General features: G+C 49.3%; 1 protein-coding gene across 4 annotated transcripts in view; it reads left to right on the plus strand.

Annotated features, from left to right (window-relative positions):
- PLCB2 (phospholipase C beta 2) overlaps positions 1 to 20,476 on the plus strand; it is a 40,084-nt gene extending 19,608 nt beyond the window's left edge. For all 4 annotated transcript variants that reach the window (XM_064715209.1, XM_064715208.1, XM_064715210.1 and 1 more), the window contains 27 exons: positions 86 to 139; positions 2,210 to 2,285; positions 2,636 to 2,736; positions 3,029 to 3,195; positions 3,388 to 3,534; positions 3,776 to 3,933; positions 5,809 to 5,891; positions 6,257 to 6,341; positions 7,472 to 7,643; positions 8,422 to 8,519; positions 9,220 to 9,316; positions 9,433 to 9,517; positions 9,780 to 9,904; positions 10,870 to 11,024; positions 11,380 to 11,544; positions 12,511 to 12,610; positions 12,872 to 12,976; positions 13,932 to 14,017; positions 14,110 to 14,206; positions 14,379 to 14,432; positions 14,960 to 15,170; positions 15,367 to 15,538; positions 16,501 to 16,577; positions 18,179 to 18,274; positions 18,566 to 18,623; positions 19,162 to 19,248; positions 19,470 to 20,476. In XM_064715209.1, the coding sequence (XP_064571279.1) occupies positions 86 to 139; positions 2,210 to 2,285; positions 2,636 to 2,736; positions 3,029 to 3,195; positions 3,388 to 3,534; positions 3,776 to 3,933; positions 5,809 to 5,891; positions 6,257 to 6,341; positions 7,472 to 7,643; positions 8,422 to 8,519; positions 9,220 to 9,316; positions 9,433 to 9,517; positions 9,780 to 9,904; positions 10,870 to 11,024; positions 11,380 to 11,544; positions 12,511 to 12,610; positions 12,872 to 12,976; positions 13,932 to 14,017; positions 14,110 to 14,206; positions 14,379 to 14,432; positions 14,960 to 15,170; positions 15,367 to 15,538; positions 16,501 to 16,577; positions 18,179 to 18,274; positions 18,566 to 18,623; positions 19,162 to 19,248; positions 19,470 to 19,742 (3,184 nt within the window). In that variant the 3' untranslated portion in view covers positions 19,743 to 20,476. The remainder of the gene's footprint in view (positions 1 to 85; positions 140 to 2,209; positions 2,286 to 2,635; positions 2,737 to 3,028; positions 3,196 to 3,387; positions 3,535 to 3,775; positions 3,934 to 5,808; positions 5,892 to 6,256; positions 6,342 to 7,471; positions 7,644 to 8,421; positions 8,520 to 9,219; positions 9,317 to 9,432; positions 9,518 to 9,779; positions 9,905 to 10,869; positions 11,025 to 11,379; positions 11,545 to 12,510; positions 12,611 to 12,871; positions 12,977 to 13,931; positions 14,018 to 14,109; positions 14,207 to 14,378; positions 14,433 to 14,959; positions 15,171 to 15,366; positions 15,539 to 16,500; positions 16,578 to 18,178; positions 18,275 to 18,565; positions 18,624 to 19,161; positions 19,249 to 19,469) is intronic.
- Positions 20,477 to 20,832: the final 356 nt, after the last annotated feature.

The following is a 20,832-nucleotide window of genomic DNA, read 5'->3' on the forward strand; positions in this document are numbered from 1 at the left end:
TCTTCTCACTTAGTGGGATCTCTTAAGATGGACAGTGCATTCTACAAATGCATTTTTGTAATCTTGTTTGGGTTTTTTTTCACAGTCTAGTGAAGCTGAAGTTGCAACTGAATGAAGAGGGAAAGATTCCTGTCAGAAAGTGAGTGTGGATATTTGTTTCCTTGTGTGTTCAGTCAGACTACAGGCAGAGTACCTGGTGAGAGGATGGTTGCTTGCTCGTCCTGCACTTAAGAGGAGGAGAACTTTCCCTCTGTGTCCAGGCCATGGAAGTGCTCCTGCTGCACTGCCATAGGTGACACATAATTGAGTCTGGAAAGGAACCTTTGTGGCCTTCATCTACAGCAAGAAATGGCTTAAATAGCACAGATATAATTTCCTGCTTGTTGCCAAGAAAAGACCAACAAAACAAAGTAACTTTGGTTAAAGTCTGATCACAGATTATTTCCAAACCTGAGCTGAAAGGTGGATGAGGTGCAGGATTGTTTCCCTTTCCTGTACGGAGTTCTCCATCTGGACAGCTCTTTGCTGGACTCCCCAGCTCGCCTGCAGCAGAGCTCCCCTGCTTTTCTTGTCTCTTTCTCCCTGTGTGAGCACTCCAGTCCTTCCCCACTTCCTCCATCCCTCAGCCTTCACTCTGGATGTGCATGAGAGTGAAGCAGCCTCTGGGCCAGTTAGTGCTGGTTTAGGAGCAGAACAGATGGAGATTTGTCCTTCCCTGTCCCCAGCTTGGCCTTGTGCATCCGGTAGGGCTCCCATCAGAATGAGAAACAAAGCCCAGCCTGTCCCTTCTCCCCTGCACTATGTGGCATGAATCTGGAATTGATTTTGTGCCATTCAGTGTCTTCCCAAGAAAAATTGCTTCAGGGCTGGTCCTGTGGTTCCTCTGTGTTGATTTAGCTCATAGAATGACAAAAGGCAGCACTGCCATGTTGAATTCCCTTTTGGGTCCATAAATTATGCTTTGTTTTAAGAATAAGAAGGTGCAGACAGTGCATTTGGGAAGTTCTGAACCACTCTGCTCTAGGTCTGTGCTGTGTTATAGCATCACAAGAGGTGAGCACTAATTACCCCAAATAAATACAGGCTCCAGGGTGTCTTGTAAGGCAGACCTGTGCTGGATTAGGGCTGTGCTGACTAAATGGGCTCCTGGAGGGCTGAGCTTTATTCAACACTAAACATTTTTAGTTATTTGTTTTCTAAACTACCAACCAGCAGAATTTCATTGTCAGAAACCAGAATATTCATCAAAGGGCTGTTAAAAATGTGTAGGTCTATAATGAATAGCACACTAGGGAAGAGTGCTTTGAATTAATCTTTAAAATGCAAGCAAGGTAGCATTGCTGCAGGGAGAAACCAGCTTATTACTCTGGAACAAACCAGAAAAAAATATCTGATACAGGATGTACCTCTCCTCAGTGCCCATTTCTTGCGGAATGGTATAAATGCAGACCATTAAATAGTCCACATTAAGAGCAAGGTTTATAAAAATACTCAGTACTGCAGGGTAAAAAAATTCCAGTAAGGGCTATAGGTAAACATAAAGCTTTCAAAACTCCTAAAATTCTGAAAATTCCACAAGCATTTGCCTTTCCTTTAAATATGTAAATCCCTCTGGAATCATACCAAGGCTGCTGCAGTTTTGCCTTGCAAAGGGCAGGGTTTGCATGAGCTGCTGCACCCCCACCAGGCACTCCCACCTGGCAGCACAGGGCACTCCTTGTTCCCGTTTGCTGTGAGCACCTGTGACTCCAGGAACTTAACAGAACTGAGGCTGTTAAGTGCCTCCGTGCACTTACAAATCCATGTGGATTTATCCGTGGTGGAGACCATGGTGCTGTTGACAGGGATGTTCTAAAAGGAGGGAAAGTTCAGCTATTGTTACTTCTCTGCAGTACCATAGGAAGCACCTCCAAGAGGGGCAGAAAAGGACAGGAGAGGGATTTTGAGTGACAGAGCTCTTGCAGAGTCCACTGCAGAAATACAGAACTTCTGCTTTAAATCAGCAGTCAAAAAATGCTGTGCAGGTTTATCAAAGTCAGTCCCTCAGTTACTGCCCTGGAAAAACACTGTCTGTCTTTGCTGGCTCATGCTTACAGTTATCTTGCCTGTCTCCCTTGCTGTGTATGTGGAGTGTCCTGCACTGCCTGCAGCTCCAGCCCCCCAGCCTCTGTCCTGCCCCATGGTGATGTTTGTTTGCCTGTCTGGTCAGTATTTTTCAGATGTTCCCTGCGGACAAGAAGAGGGTGGAAGAAGCATTAAGAGCTTGTCATCTGCCAAATGGCAAGGTAAGGGTTTCTCTGGGTATCCAGAAGTCTCATGAGCTTGAGAAGGATCTCTTTCCCTGCCCTGACTGGGATGCCTTTGGCTGTGAAAAACCACTAGCCAAGATGCTCACAGTTGTTTACCTTACCCTACCACTGCCAGGCTTTAACTCTTTAACTCAGCTCTTAGTGTCTTCCAGTAACACTTGTGACTCCAGCACGTGCACTGTGTGGCACAAGGAGCAGCAACACCTGGCCCAGATGTTCCAGTCATTACTGGGGTTGTCACAGCCAAGTGCTGAGCTGTGGGTGTTCATGACAGGTAAGAGCTGTCCCGGGTTTGTGGTCCTGACACATCTTCATTGCATTCTCAGAATGATGCCATCAACCCCGAGGACTTCCCCGTGCCGGTGTACAAGACGTTCCTCATGAACCTGTGTCCACGGCCTGAGATTGATGAGATATTTACCTCACAGTAAGTTTCCCTCGAGCCACAGCCCAGAACTTGGTCTCTTGTGGCAAAAGATAGACAGGAAGGAAGGGATTTGGTGTCATGGGGTTTGTGAAGGGCAGGATCCCAGGTCACTTAATGCCTTCACTCATGGCCTGAATAAAAAGGATGAGACCTCAGTGTGCTACAGGACTCTGAAATATATGGCCCCAGAGGGAGGATCAACCTGAGGAAGGATCAACCTCTCCTGTGTGAAAAGATTTCTGGGGTAATTCCCAAGCCTTACCTCTGCCCCTCTGTGATTCTCTCACTGCAGCCATCTAAAAGCAAAGCCCTACATGACCAAAGATCACCTGGCAAAGTTCATCAACAAGAAGCAGCGCGACACCCGCCTCAATGACGTCCTCTTCCCACCAGCCAAACCTGAGCAGGTGCAGAGCCTGATAGAGAAGTATGAGCCCAGTGGGTTTAACGTCCAGAGAGGTGAGTCTTGTTCAGCCCAAAGCTCTTGCTATACAGGTGGGATGACAGAGCAGAAGATCTTGTGCCCTCTGCCATCCTGCTTTCCAGGGGAGCAGTCAGCCTGCTTCCCACAACTCAACTCTCTTTCCACCTCCAAAGAGAGGCCAGAACCGTTCTGTTTGGCGACTCTGAACAGCTCTGTTTGCCATGCAGGGCAGCTGTCTCCAGAGGGGATGGTCTGGTTCCTCTGTGGCCCTGAGAACAACCTGATAGTGCTGGACAAGCTGATGCTGTACCAGGACATGACCCAGCCACTCTCGCACTACTACATCAATTCCTCACACAACACCTATCTGACAGGTAGGGCTGTGCCAGGCCAGGCACCCCCAGGGACGGGGTAGGGACACAATCAGCCTGGCAGATGGGTGTGCCCTGGGGGATTTGAGGGCCGGGCTGACTCTGAATGATGTGTGACATGAAGCAGTGTCACCCTGCAACCAAAAACATCTTGTCAGTCTGCTGCATCCACCCGCTGAAGGCTGGCAGAGACTCCTGTTGCCCCTGTGTGTGCAGGAGCTAACACTGAGCCCCTCTCCTGCAGCTGGGCAGTTTTCTGGGACGTCCTCTCCCGAAATGTACCGGCAGACGCTGCTGGCCGGCTGCCGCTGCGTGGAGCTGGACTGCTGGAAGGGCCGGCCCCCGGATGAGGAGCCCATCATCACCCACGGCTTCACCATGACAACTGAGATCCTCTTCAAGGTAGTGAAGAGCTTTCTCCATGGATGCTTTCCCCTGCCTGCTTTTAGACTGATTGCTGAGGGAGCCAGATGGCTGAGGATGTTTGAAAGGAAAAGACTGATGGTGAGGTGACAAGTGAATGAATGTGTGGGTAGAAGGAAGAGTGAACAGATAAGCACTAGGCTGGAGTTTATACAATTTTGGAATGGGAGTAGAAGAGAGGTTGATAGCTAGATGAAGATAGATGGATGGATGGATGGATGGATGGATGGATGGATGGATGGATGGATGGATGGATGGATGAGGGAGATATGGGAAGTCAGGCAGAAGCCATGGAGAGACGGCTGCCAGAGGTGTGTGTGTGCACAGGGCTGTGTCACAGGATGGATGCACAGAACTGGCAGGAGGCTGGGGGGTTTATAGATAGAGGCACATCAGAGGAGCAAACAGGAAACAGTTAAAGTGAGTTAATCTTCTGGTCTGCAGCAGGTTTCTATGGCTGACTGCCTCAAGTGGAGGCTTTTGGAAGAACAGGGTTCAATTCCTTGCTAATGACCTGAGTGTTGGAATGTGTTTTGTGGAGCAGCTGGCTTCCTGAGGATTCAGCTCCCAGCCTTTGGAAGCACAGCACAAAGCCAGGCAGTACAGGGCATTTATCCACAGCTTGCAAGTTACATATAAAGGCATCACACTGACATTTTTCTGCACTCCTTTACACAGCTGCTGCCAACAGGTAGAGGTGCTTTAGATGTTTTTTTCCAGCTCTTTATTTTTCTTCTGTATCTTCCCCCCAATTCTCATACTTCACTATTACTAAAATATTTATGTGTGAAGGGGAAAAAAACAACAAACCAAAGTAGTCCTTAAGGTCAGAGGTATTGTCCTCAGACTCAGTTATTTCCAAAGCCCTGTGCTATCACTGCTGCTTTTTGCACAGCAGTTCACTGCAGATGGAACAGAAATAATGGCATTTGTAGCTGCTGTAATTGCAGAGTGCTGCTGAAGCCTGGGACCGTTTCTCAAGGAAATTATAACCTGCTAACACAGCATGTGCTGGGTTTTGGTTTTACATAACACATAGTCCTTCCTTCCACTACAACTCCTGTGGCCTTTTAGTAGCATTGTCTGAGGCTTCTCCTGAGAGCCTTTAGGCTTCTGTGACAGACTCCCAGTGGTCCAAGGAGGAGCAGCTATGGCAGCCTCCCTCCCTGCTGAGGTCATGGCTGATCTAGGATTTGGGATGATCAGGGGACTCTAATTGCAAAGGAGCAAATGGCACTTCTTTACCAATTAGCAGGACCAGAAAGGAAAATAGTGGAAAGTTTGTGGCAGTTTAACAGGGGCTTGGGGAAAATATTATTTTTTCTTACATCATTAATGCTGAAAAGGTTTCCATGGTATTTGCATTTGAAATGTCAGCACAGCTGGTAACTGAACACTCAGCTCTCTTTGCTGCCAGGCAAAAGGATTTTATAAGCAGCAGAAATGATAGAAAATTGGGCAGGTTCAGAGGTAAGTATGGATAGAGTTTGCAGTGGTTTAATGTGGTGCTGCACACACCTTTCTGTGCCGGTTCAAGGTGCTTGGGGCAGGGGTTTGTCCCTCTGGCCACACGCTCTCATGTGCAGTGATGTGTACACTGACCTGTGCAGCAAAACCAAAATCTCACCTTCAGCTTCATTTTGGGGCAAGCTGTTGAGTTTAGCTCAGAGTGCATCCTCTGGAACTGGAAATCTGGGCAGGTATGAAAAAGATGACACTTCTCACCTTCTTACTGGGAGAAGCTGAGTGACTTTGAAAGGAGCTCCTGAGAGACAGTTATGGAGTCTGTTCAGTGGGAGGTCAGCTGTTATTAATAACTGTTGAGCTTCTCTCTGACCATGGCCTCTCCCTCAGGATGCCATCGAGGCCATTGCAGAAAGTGCATTTAAAACATCTCCGTACCCTGTGATCCTGTCCTTCGAGAACCACGTGGACTCGTGAGTATTTGGTGATTGGGAGAACTGGCTGCTGTGTCCAGAGCAGAAAATACACAGGCAAGGGCTGCTGGGTTTTAAGAGAGTACTGAGATGAAGTGAAGCATTAATTGAGGTCTCTGAAGCAACCTAAGGTGGGTCAGAGCTGAAAGATGAGCCTTAACCTGCAGAGTGGGGTGATCACAGTTGTGCAGCCTTTTACCTTAGGACTACAGAATATGAACACAGGAGTTGGCTTGGGAATGGGGCCTTAACATCTGCATAGCTGAGATGCTTTTCTGGGTAGAGGACATGGACACCTTTTGTTCATGCCAAACTCTGATTTTGGGCATTTGCTTTCCTCTTCACTCCTGCCTGATCTCTCTTAGGCCCAAGCAGCAGGCAAAGATGGCCGAGTACTGCCGAACAATTTTTGGAGACATGCTGCTGACAGAGCCACTGGAGAAATACCCGGTATGAGGGAGCTGGGGCAGGAGGCCACTGGCGAGGCCTTTCTGGAAAACTTGGTCATTCCTGGTGCTGGGAGGTGCCTCAACAACAGATACAATGCCATGGACATGGATCCTGGTTCATAGATATAGGTGGAAAACTCTTGTTTAGCACTCTGTCACCTGAGGGGCTCTGGGCACTGAGCTCTGGGTGGCCAAGGATGTACAGAGGGTACCAGGTGTGTTCTGTATGTGACACCGGTCCAGCTCTGTCTGCCAGCACTTGGAAACAGGAGCAAAGGCCTAATCCTGCTTCTAGCCTGGAAATATTCCCTTCCAGGCACAGGTGGGCAGGTCAGTGTCATGTGCTTGGAATAGCTGAGGAAAGCTCCCCCTCTGCTTGACCGCAGTCTTCATCTTACCTGTACAACAGGTATTTCTGTGGCCCCAGTGGCAGCTTTGGTGACACAACTGCCCTGCCAGGAGACATGGTTTTAAACATCTGAGCAGGATCTGTGTTCTGCAGGACATGAGGCAGATCCTTGGGGTGCACAGAGGAGGGATAGCTGAGGTACCTGGCCCAGGCATCTGTTTGAAAGCACTGAGACCCAGAGAAGAGTTGGAAAGAAGCGGTGAGCCAGCAGCAACTGCCCACTGTCCAGCCCCATGTCCAGGCAATAGGAACAGAGGGATGAGGGGGGAACAGTTCAAGAGATCAGCTAAGCTATTTATTTTTGCTGTCTGTGCAGTCTGTCACATGTCCTTGTCTTGAGCCACCTCCTCTGGGATCTTTTTTAAATCTGCTGCAGGCAGTGTTTAAATGTGGCCTGAGTACTGAGGAGGGACTGAGGATCTGGGATATAATGAGAGAAGTAGGTGGAATGGGAAGCCAGAGGTATGTGGATGCCTTCAGGCCATCTAGGTGGGTTTTTTTTAGCAGAATGGGTGGCTAGGCAGCATGGCAGAGCCTGAGAGGTGCAAAATGCTGGTCTGAAACCACAGGTGAAATCTTAGGAAAAATCTGCATTGATCTAGCTGGCAGATGGAGGAAGTTAGGAGTATAGTGGGTGAGAGATGTGTCTGTGCACTGGCAGTTGGCCAGGGGGACAGGAGAGGTGAGTGTTTGAATTCTGTGATGAAGTTTATCTGTTACAGCTGAAGCCAGGAGTTCCTCTCCCAAGTCCTAAGGATCTCTTAAGGAAAATCTTGATTAAAAATAAAAAGAACCAATCTATGTCTGAGAAGAGGCAGAGCTCTTTGAAGAAAGGGAGGAACGCGGAACCAGAAACCACTGAGCAGCCAACCTCTGCGGATGCTGAAGATACTGGTATGTCTGAAGGGAAGGGGGAATAATAAAACTGATGGGCAAAGCCTTCTAAATCACTCAATACTTGGTGAACTTGGGACAAGCCAGCACTAGTTATTAAATCAGTTATTCCAAGCAGCAGCAGAAAATTGGAAGAGAAATTAAATCTTCAGAATACTTTGAACACTTAGTCCAGCCAAAAGAGAAGATAATTTACCTGCCCATCAGGTCATCCCTTAGTGATCCACTTAGTGATCCACTCAGGCTTTTGGGTTGAGGGAAGGGGAATTATTTGTTACTGCTTGTAGCTCTCTGATAACCACAAATTCACTACAGCCTAGTTCTTCACCATGAGGGTCTTGGAGGTTCATAAAACCTTCAGCCCCTCTCTCCTCCCTTCCTATCACCTCCTGGGCTCAGGGCCCCTGTGGTAGAACAGTCCCAGTCATGGTAAGAACACATGATGTCATGTGAGGACAAGGTGAGCAGCACTGCAGAACACCTGGAAATGGGCATTTATTCCCACAAGTACATGTGACCTAGGAGGGGAAACAGCCCAGTGATTGTTGCTCCTGAGTGTGAGGGGAGCCTGCAGCCGGAATGGTTTGGTCTCTTGGGTGTGCTCATTCTCAGTGTACCAGTTCATGTTTGGATTTGGCCAATAAAATTGTAGGATTCTTCCCCTCAGTGTTCCAGCATTACTTGGTGGTGAAGTTTGGCAGAGCCCTCCACTGCCAGCAGCCTGCAGGGTCCTGTCTGTGTCCTGATCCATACCACTGATAAGGGCTTGTGTGCTTAGTCTGGGCAGGTGATGTGGCTGAAGAGGAGCCAGAGGAAGAGGATGAACAGCTCAGAAATCTGGATGAAGAGGAAATTAAAAAGATGCAGTCAGATGAGGTACTGTCACTGTTGGTTCTTTTCCTTTTCTGTTTGGATTTTTGCTGGCTTCCATTTTTCTCTGGGGCCTCACCCTGTTGAATAGAGATGAACCCAAAGTGCAAAGGGGAATGAATCTGTGGGGGACTTTCCATCCCCCACAGGACAAGACCTTTGCAGTAAAAACTGAAAAAGAAAAATTTTGTTGCAAGCATAAAGAATGTGGCAAAGGAGTTACTGCTGACTGTGCATGATTTGGAGATAACTGTTTGCCTTGGGGCTGTTGGAGAGGCTTAGCCTTAGTCTGAGAAGTTGTTACTGAAAGTGCTGCTGCTGAAGGGGGAGGGAGGAGATCAGCATTCCCTTGAATAAAAGATCTGATCTGTTTCCCATTTCCATCTCCCTGGTATCCTTTGGAGAGGAGGAAAAACAATATCCCCATTTATCCCAGACTCCATGTTCTGAGGGGTCAGAGAGATCCTGGGCTTTGTACATCCTCCCTGGAACCTCTCCATGTGCCTTAATTCCATTTTTGCCCAGCCACATGGAGATCCTGTGCCCCTGCTCACCATGGAGCTGTAGGACTGGGGAGCCAGAGAACCTGGAGCACTTTGGTCAGGGCAGCCACCAGAGCTCTTTGACTGGGAGACCCTGGTGCAGTTTGTTTCATCTCCAGGGAAGGTTTCTTCATCTGTTCCCTTTTGAATTGTTCTCCGCTCAGGGCACGGCTGGCCTGGAAGTGACGGCGTACGAGGAGATGTCCAGCCTGGTTAACTACATACAGCCCATCAAATTCAACTCCTTCGAGCTCTCTGCCAGTAAGTCAGCCTCAGTCCCTCTGGAATGCAGGCCGAGTGCTTCCTGCCTCTGTCAGTCCCCGTGCAGAACGGGGGCTGGGCGTGCCTTGCTCCTGAATGCAATCTCCTGTTTCTAGAGAAGAACCGGAGTTACGTCATCTCTTCCTTCACCGAGACCAAGGCTTGTGATCTAGTGAGCAAGTTCCCTGTGCAGTTTGTAGAGTATCCTTTTGGCAGCCCTTTCCCAGTGCCACTGGGTGCTTGGAGTGTGAGGGAGATTCCTGACAGGATGCATCCTAATGTCAAGGCTGCCAGATTCTTGTCCTTAAGTGAAAAGTGTATGGACAAGGAGCCTGAGCCTCCCTGGGGTCTTGTCTGGAAGGCTCTGAGCATTTGGTAGCAGAGCTCCAACAATTTTTATAATGGGAATAAGTGGGCTGGCCCCAGGACACAACAGGAATGGTGTTTCCTATAGAGCCTGTAGATACAACAAGTGGCAGATGAGCCGCATTTACCCCAAAGGCACCCGGATGGACTCCTCCAATTACCAGCCCCAGATGTTCTGGAATGTCGGCTGTCAGATGGTGGCACTCAACTTCCAGACCATGGGTGAGTGTCAGGGTGTGCTCCAGCCTCTGAGCAGGTGAGGTCAGGCACTGCTGGTTCCCAGGTGCTCCTGGTCTCTGTCTCTTCCTTTTCTGCCATTTCCCTGGTCATTGCTCCATGTGCCTTTTCCCTAAGTGCTGTTCTCCTCTGATTTGGTCTCCCACAGACCAACAGCACTCTTCCATGCCTAGCACAGACCTGGCATGCACACATATGGGCTGCTGTCACCCTGTGTCCAGGCACTGTCCCTGGCTGTCCTTTTCCACAATGTCACACTGAATCATATCCATGAGGGCACCTGCAGCTCCCATCCCCCAAGTTGCTACCTCTACAAGGAAGAGGCAGAGCTCCATCTGGCCACAACACTGACCTGTCTGTGCCATTATTTCCAGAATTTTGACCTGACCAGGGAGGAAAGGCCTTTCTTTGCTGCACAACCAGCATAAGAAGGAAAGAAAAGCTTTGAGAGAAAGCTGCACCTTACCCCTCTTCCTTCCTCAGAGGGCTGTATTATGTATAGAGCGTAGGAGACAAAAGGGAGCGAGTGCAAGGTTGGTTCTGAAGAGAATGACAGTGCAGGCAGGTGCAGCAACCACCAGGCAGTGTCCTCACTAGTGTCAGACAGAAGATGGCCTCAGAGGAGGCCCAAAATGAAAGGGGGAAGGAGCAGAGGAGCTCAGACAGTTACTTATTCCCACCCAAAAATAGCAGGTGCTTCTTAAAGCAGGTTTTAATTTAGTTCTGCCCATGACTTAAGATGCAAGCACAAGCAAACCACTTCCCTTCCTTACAACAGCTGCTGTAATACTTTTCCCTGTAGGGTGCTGAGAGGCTTAATTAGTTTTCAAGATGGCTTTGCGAGCTGTGGGCTGGCAGGGGCTGGGAGCTTCCGGCAGCTTTCAGCTCCCTCCCAGCACACAGGCTGCCTGTCCCCCCAGCCCTGTCTCACTGTGTTGCTCTGCTCTCAGATGTCCCCATGCAGCAGAACATGGCCCTGTTTGAGTTCAATGGGCAGTGTGGGTACCTGCTCAAGCACGAGTTCATGCGGCGCCCCGACAAGCAGTTGGACCCCTTCTCTGTGGACCGCATCGACGGGCTGGTGGCCACTACTGTCTGTGTCACGGCAAGTACAGCCTGGGACCCTGTCCTCTGTCACCCAGGGGGACTCTCAGTGCCACATGAACCCACAGAGTCCTGTGAGAAATCGTTACTGTGGCAACTCCCAGGCTTGTCGCTATTTTAAATTAATCATAATCACATAAAAATGGAAAATGAGCATCTGCCGTGCAGAGGGAGCCAAGGCTGTGCTGGTAGGGAGAGAGGAAGCGCTGAAGGAAGAAACAGAGGTGAAGGTAAAAGAAGAGCTGGAGCAGAAAAGCTGTTTTGGAGTGGGAGAGTGACTTTAGGGTGAAGGAATGGGTGGGTCCCTCCGTTTTATTCTTCCCAGCAGTTGCTAACTCCGTTTGTGTTGTTCACAGGTACTCTCTGGTCAGTTCCTCTCGGACCGCAGCGTGAAGACCTACGTGGAAGTGGAGCTCCTTGGGCTGCCAAGGGATGCCAAACGCAAACACAGAACCAAACTGACCTCCACAGCCAACTCCATTAACCCTGTATGGAAGGAGGAGGCTTTTGTTTTTGAAAAGGTGAGAACATTTGATAGTAATTTAGGCAGAAAATCCTTAAAGCTCCTGATGGCCATGAGCATTGCCTTGGCAGAGGTCAGTGCCAGCAGAAGGGACGCCCCTCTGGAGACCTCTGGCCTGGCTTTGGACACTCTCAGGTAACATCCAAACAACAATATCCAAAACAACTCTGCATCAGTATTTCCCAGAACAGACAAGGGGTAGCTGGGAATGGTTCTGGAGATAACAGACATCCAAAGTCTCCCCTCTATGATGCCCTCTTCAGACTGATCAGTTTGGAAAACTTCCAGCATCAGAAGGGAACTGAATTTCTGCGGTTAAACTGTCAATGAGAAACAGCCAAGCTGAAGCAGTAATGGGACCAGTTTACAGTTGTGCCAAAACATGGAAAGCTGCCCTGTCTCTCCCCAGGAATTCAGTGATCACCAATCCAGCTGCAGGGCACAGGGAAGATAAATCAAGTATACATTATACAATTCATCTGTCAGGCACAGTATGAAGCTACAGATATTTTCAGCCTACTTGGCTAAAATATCCTCCTTTCAGAAACACTCGGAGGCTTCACTCCTGGCAGAATAATTTTGAATTCATTTTATGGCACAAGAATACAGGGAAGGATGGAGTCAAAAGCCTTTATTAACAATGTTACCATGTTTGCTAAATTGTCCATTTCAGTTCATTCCAGTGAGTTCTTTATGGAAGCAGTGGTTTGGAGGGCTTGTTGCCCTGTTTTTGTCTTTAGGTAACCTGTAATCCTGGGCAGGCTGAGAAGACTGTGTTTGGTGGAGTTTCTGGGCATTCAGAAATAATATCTATGATAAACTGTGCCCTTAAATTACAAGGATTACAATTTCCAGGATGGCAGTGCCATCCTGGAAGAGATGGAATTGTTTGGTTGGAAGGAGGAGGATGCTGCTATGAGGAGTGAGGTGAGGACACTGGTGCCTTACTCTGCTTTTCCCTTAGATCATGATGCCTGAGTTGGCATCTCTCAAAATTGTGGCCTGGGAAGAAGGAGGGAAGTTCATTGGCCAGCGTATCATTCCCATCATCGCAATGCACCCAGGTAAATCGGGGAAATTCCTTCAGCTTTTTGTGCCCTTCAGACCTGTCCAGTGGGAGCCATAAAGACCGCACAAGCAGCTGCATACTTTGCTCCTTAATCTCCATGCCCACAGGCAGAGGAACCTTGAAATCCATCTTTTTATAGCCTTGGCTTTATCCCATGATATACAGGCTCCTCCTGTAAAGAGGAGCCTTGGGCTGCTGGAGCAGACAGGGAGGGACAGGATGCCACCAGCTCAACTGCCTCCCCTCTGTGCCCCAGGCTACCACCACGTGTGCCTGCGCAGCGAGAGCAACATGCCGCTCACCATGCCCGCCCTCTTCGTGTTCCTGGAGATCAAGGACTATGTGCCAGATGCTTGGGCAGGTAGGGAGTGCTGGAATGTGGTGGGAGGGGGAGGGGGGGTGCTTCTGGCCTCCTCCAAACTCTGATTCAGAAGTATTTTTCCAGCATGGGAAGTGCTTTCCTGCTGCACCCTCAATTCCTTGTCAGGGTGGGACTTGAGTGCATGCCAGCATCCTGTCACAGCCTCGCTGCCTTGGGGAGAGCGTGGAGGCTCCCACTGCAGCTGTGCCTGGCTCCCACCTGAGGTGCAGTGCAGGTGGACCAGGCTCCAGGGTGGAATGGTCAGCCCTACCCTTGTTCAGAGGCAGGGAGAGGTTTCCTTGAGAGAACAGATGACATCTCTCAGGGGCTGCAGAGAACAGGGCCTTTAGGGAGGTTTAAGGAGTGATTCTCTTCCCTATTGGAAGAGAAGGGAGGTTCTTGCTGGTACTGAGATATGGGGACCTTCCTTTGAGAAGGGTCAGAGCTGGGTGTGACAGAAGCCTCACCAGAGGGCTCAACTGTCATGACCAAACCAGAGTGCAACAGCATGAGCCACAGGAGCTCTTGTGAATACTTCTCATGTTTGCTCTCTCTCTCCCTGTGTTCAGACAAATGAACCTTATTCACTGGGGAAATCCCGAGAAATTCGATTTATCACATTTTTATTAAAAAGATGAGGTTTATACAATGTTGGGCTGGAATTGGAGCAAGCAGCTGTGCAGGTGGGAAAAATCTTAACCTGGCCCTGGCTTTTGGGAGCAGAGTTCCCAAAATCACTTCACAGAGCTACCCTGAACATCAGTTGTGAGCCATGGCCTTGGACAGGCACTACGGTGAAGGAGGTTCCCTTCCTCCCTCCCTTGTGCTGTCAGGGAGACTTTGGTTACAAGCAGAGAACACAAACCATTCCTTCTTCCCAGTGTCCTGCACTGGGCAGGGAAATGAGTCCATGAGTTGTTTGCTATCCAAGTCAAGCCCTGCTCTCTGTTTCCAGATCTCACTATTGCCCTCTCCAACCCCATCAAGTTCTTCAACCTGCAGGACAAGTGCTTGATGAAGCTCAAGGATACCTCAGGGGAGGTGAGTTTTTCCAGGTTCTGTTCTCTAGAGCACCTTGCATGGATTCAGCTTGAAATAATGGAGTTTTCATTTACCTCTGATCTTTGTTTTAGAAGCCTGGCACACAGACAAACCTCTTATCTGCTGACACTAATGGGGTGGCAGGCTCCACTAGGAAACCCAGCATTCCTCCCTCTAAGAGGTCCTCAGGTAAGTTTCCAAGAGTTTCCAAGCATTTAAGCATGTTGGCAGTTTAATTCATTCTTCTGTACTGACACCAACATCCTTCACACGGGCTGTGTTCTGGTGAGCTCTCCTCTGTCCCTTTCCAACCTGGACATCCAAGATGGGACATTAACAGGAACTTCTTTTGGGATTTCAGGAGCAGCAGTGTTCACCAAGGATGAAGCTGTGTTGGAAGTAATGCAGATGGGAGGTAACTCCTCATGCTGAGCACCTGGGCTGACACCCTGCCTGTCATCTTATATTTCCACATTAAAAAGACTTGTCCCAACCCTTCCTGGTGTAGCCAGCACTAAAGATAAATCCCAGGAATCTTGGGGCTCCAGGACAGGTTTTCTTCAGCACAGCTGCACTCCCTGTGCAACATGTTGTTCACCTGCTTCTGGTTGCCTGAATGCAGTGGGATGCCAATTCCTGCAAACACGAGGCCTAATTGTGCCTGAAAACTGAACTGAAGGCACAAGAGGAAATGTGTTTCACTCAGCATATGTTGGCAAATTACTGTTATGTACACTGCTTTTTTAGAAGTTATTCCTAAAGAAAAGGGTTTGCCAGGACAGAATATGTACCTGGGGAGAAGCATCCCAAGGTGTGGAGCAGAGGGGGCTCTGGTTTGGATGTGGTGATCGAGGCACTTGTACTGGAGCTGTATGCTCCAGTTTCCCCACTCCAAGCCTTGGGAAGGAGCTGGCACTGTTCAGCCTTTTTATTTTGATTCAGAGCCTGAGACAATCACCCTTGCTGAGCTGCAGCAGAAGAAGCGCTTCCTGAAGCTGCTCAAGAGGCAGGAGAAGGAGCTGAGGGAGCTGGAGTGGAAGGGAAGCAAACAGAGGGAGGAGCTGCTGCAGAAATACTCGGTGCTCTTTTCTGAGCTGGCCTGCTCTGGGGGCAAGAAAAGGACAATACGCACAAGGAAAACACAGAAGAAGAGGTAACCACAGCCTGGGGTCACCTTCCCAAACCAAAACAAGGATCCCCAGGGAAACATGGCCTTCCCTTCTCTGCAGGAAGGTGGAGCAGTGCAGGCACGTGCACGTGCCTGGGTTGTTCTCACTGAGGGTGGGTGGGGAGGTTGGGATTGTGTTGGTGTGGCGAGAAGCAGCACGGCCCCTGTTCCTGTTCTGCAGGAGCGTGACCCCAGGTGATGCTGGTACCAGTGCAAATCCTGTGAAAGCAGCAGAGAGCATCGATTGCCACTGGCTCGTGGAGCTGAGGGAGAGGCTGGAGAGGGACCTCATCCACCTTGGGGAGGAGCACCACAATTGCATCCGAAGGAAGAAAGAGCAGCACGCTACCGAGGTGAGGGCTGTGAGTGTCACCTGAAAATGTGTCCCGGGATAGCCCCAAAAATCCCAAGTTAGTCACTAAACTGAGCTTGGGAATGTGGGCCCAGAACATACCTGACACATCCACACACATGCACAGGTAACTGAGAATGAAGACATGAAGCTTATTATATGTCTGCTATTTTTTAAAACAAGAGTAGCATTGCCCTGGAGCACATCATGCTCCATCTGCTCCAGCTCTTCTGATGCCTTGGCACAGAGTTAATGTGGTGTTTGGTTTCACACCTTGCCACCTCTCCAGAAGCCCGGGAGCTGGGGTGATGTGGGGGTGGGCTGAGGGCTCACCAGTGGCACCATCTGAGCATGTTCTGCTGTTTGACTTGGTGGAAGTCATAGTCCAGGTGAGGGGAGTCCTGCAGGCTGAGCTCAGCCAAGGCCAGAAGGAGCCACGGTGTTGCCTGGGGACAGAGTGCAGGCTGTGGGATGGTGGTGATGGTAAATCCAGCATATGCTATCTGTCCCAATGAAAGGGGAGTGATTCCAGCACTTGGCTTGAGAGGCCTTTTCCCATTAGTGTTTTCTGAAGGAATTTGCACTGATGTATCTTAAATCTTCAGTTCCCTGGCGCACCTTAGGCTTGACAGGCCTCTTGCAAGCTGTGTGCAACCCTGAGGGGAAGATAACACTTGGGCACTGGCTCACCTGGGAATCAGGTTTCTTACCTGGGAGAGGAGCCAGGGCTGAAACCTTCCTGTCTCACAAGTGCAGTCCAGTGGCACAGTGGGGCCTGCATGTACAGCTGAGCTCACTCCTGTGCCAGTGTTTGCACTGAGCCTCGGGGTTTCAGAATTTGTTGCTCCTGGAATTCAGTGCAGGGAGGTGTACATGTGGCTTGGGTGCAACTGGATACAGATGAGGTGCAGTGTCTCATCCTGCTTTGTTCCCTTTTGGTTCTTGTGTTCATCCCTTAAACAGCAAGTTGCCAGGATCCTGGAGCTGGCCAGGGAGAAGCAGGCAGCTGAGCTGCGGGTGCTGAGGGACACGTCGGAAAGGTAAATATGGCACTGGAATCACAAACAATGCCAGGTTCTGCTCCAGGCAGCACTTTCTGCTGGATCTCACAGCTCTGCTCTGCAGCCAGGGAGGGAGGATGGTGAGAAATTGAGGCAGGGGGATGTGACAGGGGATCTCACACAGTGGTATGGGGGAAGATGCCTCTTGTGATCTCCAGAACAGTGTTCCTGCCATGAGGCACCGAGCAGGATACAGTGTTGCATCTGCAGTGAGCAGCCTGGAGCCACTGAGGGGGAAGGATAGGAAATACACTGCTGGTCCCTGGCTGCCACCTCTGGCTCTTACAGTCGAGACCTCACATTAATCCCTTCCAGGGACTGATGTGCTCAAAGTGAATTGAGCATCTTGGCTCCAGTATTTAAACAAACTGGCAGAATCAATTGACCAGTTTCTAGCCAGACATGTATCCATTTGTTCTTACAAGAACCTTGCCCTGAAGCTGGAATCCTCACTCATTCCTACTTCCCATTAAATGCTGTCTCAGTCTTTAGTTGCAAATTCATCTAAAACTGCCTCTGTGTCTGTACCAAACCAGAGTCCCTTTACTCAGCTATTCAGCATATTCAGGCAAGTCTAAGGAAACAGGTGAGTAGCCAGGTAATGTTTTGCTGACAGTAGGATGTCATTAGTACAGTCACATCTCCCTGGCTGGGAGAAGCTCCAGAAAGATTCCAAGATCTGCAGCAACAGGCAGTGAAATGGCAGTTCAGTTCAGCAGGAATAAATATACAATAATGTGAATGGAAAACCCTGGCCACAGCCCACCAGTGCACTGGTTTTGGCACTCAGGTAAGAGATCTTCAGCTGCTGTGGATGTTCCTCATTCCCAGCTCTGCAGTGGCTAAAGTGGCAAACAGGATTTTGGGAATTGTACAGGGAAACAAAAAAAAAAAAAAGATTGAGTCGGCCTTGTGCCACTGGATCCATTTGCATAGAGCTGTCCCCTTCTCAGTGTGCCATCTCAAACAAATGAAGTCTTTGAAAGGCCAAGAAGAACAGCCAGCACTGGGGAGGAATTTGTGCACAAAAAGGAATTAAATGGGACAGCTAGGAGAACAGATGTTTGAGGGAATGTGACAGGAATGTGTAAATCATTAATGGTCTGGAAGAGGGAAGTGATTGCTCACTGTTTCTCAGTGGAAAGAAGGATGGGACATCCAGTCAATGTCTTGGGCGTGTCTGTCACATTGTGTATAAATTAAGTGCTGTTCTTCTCACAGCAAAAAGCTGTGAAATCCAAAAGTGAAGGTAAACTCTAGAGTACAAGTGACATCATAGAACATGATACCTGTATAGATACTGGAGGATAGACTGGAAACTGGGAAGGTGGAGGAGGGAAAATTTCCTGTACATTTGTTCTTTCTTACACTTGCCTTTAGCATGTGCTGCTTCCACTGCTGGGCCAGGACATATCCTGACTCAGGGCTTAAAATATCCTTGAGACTCCAGGCCTCCTGCTGCACAGTCTCCCACATTTGGTGTTTCTGGACAGTGGAACACTGCAGAGGGCTGTGGCTGGAGGACTGCTGTGCTGTCTGGGGCTGGTAACCAGGCTGTATCTCCTCTCTTCTCTCCACAGCAACATTAAAGACATTAAGAAGCGGATGGAGGCAAAGAGAGTGGAGCGGGTCCAGGCCATGCTGAGGAATACCAGTGACAAGGCTGCTCAGGAGAGGTGGGGGAGTGGATGTTCCTGGGCTCTGCCCATGCAGGGTCTCCTGCTGACTTGGAAGATGAGAAAGTAGAATTTTGCATCCAGTTATTTGCCTTATGGCTCAGCCAACTCTGAGTGGTGTTTTGGTGTTTTATTTGTTCTTTGTAGCAGTACAGCAGCTTCTCTCTGTGGTAGGACAGGGTGGGGATGTAACACACCTGTTGATCACTATAGAACTGATCAGTCCTGACAAATGGGTTTTATGGAAGGAGAAGAGCTGGATTTTACAGGGTTTTATAATTTTCTTTAAAGGTTGAAGAAAGAAATTAACAATTCCCACATTCAGGAAGTGGTGCAGACAGTCAAACGGGTGAGTTCAGGGGGGTCAGGCTGCCCCAGCAGCTCTGGGTTCTGCAGGGGAGGGGGTGGCCAGGGGAACTCAGTGTCCCGGGCATTTGTAACTCACGACTTGGGAACAATGGGAAAGCCCAGTGGGAGGAAAGACACCTCAAGGACCCCAGCTCTGCCCTTTGAAGACCCAGTGCCAGTCCATGTCTGTCTGTGAGTGTCAGCATTTGAGTCCATTTGTCCATCTGTGTGTCTGTCCATGTGTAGCTGTGCCTGATTGTCTGTGTGTGAGTACAGGTATCCCTGTGTCTGTGTGTGTCCAGGTGTCTGTCCTTATGCAAGTGTGTGTATCCATGTATCTCTGTGTGTGTCCCCCTGGATGTCTGCATCCCTGTCCCTATGTCCCACATGCCCATGAGCACTCAACCTGCCAGGCTGTCATGGTATCCCTACATCCAGGCTGCTGCTCCTGGCCCACCATGCTAGGCTGAGCTTGGGATATCCAAAGCCCTTGCATATAAAACTGAAACCTGAGGGGGATTAATTTATTCCTTTTAAAGATGACAGAGAAGACTGGCAGGTTCCAGCAGAAACTGGAGGAGAAGCAGGCAGCAAATCTTCAGTCCATCAAGGAGAGAGAAAGCCAGGTAAGAATAATGTTTAGGGTCAGGGCTGTTCCTTGGCACAAGAAGTCCAAACCCCAGAGAATCAATCTTGATGGCTGCTCTCAGCCCACCCATTCCCAGGGGGTGAGAAAGTGGATGAGAGAACCCACACAGACCCCAGAAGGACCAACAGCTCATCCCAGAGCTCCTGCTCTCTCTGCTTGACTCCAGTGTGTGGGAATGACCTGATTCTCCATTTGCAGCTCCAGCAGCAGGTACGGGTGGAATATGAGGAGAAGTTGAGAGCTCTGAACATGGAGGTTCAGGAGATGGTGAAGAACTACACCAAAGCCAGCTTTCCTGGAGAGCCACAGACTGGGAAGGAAGCAGGTCAGAGCATTCTTGAGGGAGAACAAGGCTCTACAGATCAACTGGAAGCAAATATCCCAGTGGCAGAGGTGTCCAGGCTTACACTGGCAATGACTGAGCCCTCAGGAGCTGCAGTGGATGTGGAGATAGAAGAGAGCATATTCTGAGATGAGGCCCTTCCTTACTGCTCACTGCAAGAAGTTATATGGTGAAGTAACAACCAGCTTCACAAACTACTGCCATCCCTTTCCATTCTGGGGAGCTCCTGAAGTCCTTCAGGAATGTACCACATTATTCCAGATATCTGGAAGCAGTCTGGAGAGCTCACCCTTCAGAGTACTGCACCTTCTGATTTCCCCAGCCTGAGCTCTGAGGTATTTCAGCAGTGGGAAAGGGCCGTGCCTGCAGACCAACACTCCCTGTTGGCATCACAGCAGCAGCTACAGGAATATTTACTCTGCATTCAGAACAGTTTTTAGAGTCAGTTCCCTCATCATTCCTCACATGCATCTCTTCACATCAGTCCAGCTCCTCCTGACACCTTCCACACGGTTCAATGAAACAGCAATAAACAAACCTAAACACTGATACAAAGAGACACCACAGGTGGGGATAGGGGTGGGAAACGGGCTCAGTCACAGCAAAGCACACCATGCTGTGTGTCCTACAGGAGAACAGTTACATCTGAAGCTGCATTAATAAACAATTACAAATGCTGCTAGAAAACAACCAAACCCCAGGTCAAGCAGGTATGAGACAGCATGTTCCAAGCCTAGTCTGAACACCCAACAAGAGTCCACCTCTCCCCTGTGGTGTCATCAGAGTACTGGAATTATGGATTGTACATTTCTGAGCTATTTATTTTCTAAAAAAAAATAAAACATAGCAGTTCTTAAACAGCGGGGTCACTTGTTACTTAGCTGCAGTTAGTGTGTGTGTGTCCAGGTGTCTGTGTAGCTGTATCCATGTGCCTGTGTTCATGTGTGTGTCTATGTGTCTAGGTATGTACATGTACGTCTGCATGTGTCCATTTGTGTGTCTGGTGTCTGTCCATTTGTGTCTGTATGTCCACATGTGTGTGTGTGTGATCCATGTCTCAGGGTGGGACACTGTGTGTGTCCACACGTCTGTCTGCGTCCATCTATCCAGCTGTGTCCCTGTGTATTCTCTGTGCCTGAGTGTGTGTTTGTGTCTGTCTTTGTATCCATGCATCTCTGTGTCCATGTCTGTCTGTCTGTCCATGTCTGTCAGCATGTG

This window comes from Zonotrichia leucophrys, chromosome 5, assembly GCF_028769735.1.
Source record: "Zonotrichia leucophrys gambelii isolate GWCS_2022_RI chromosome 5, RI_Zleu_2.0, whole genome shotgun sequence".
In the NCBI taxonomy this organism is placed as follows: Eukaryota; Metazoa; Chordata; class Aves; order Passeriformes; family Passerellidae; genus Zonotrichia; species Zonotrichia leucophrys.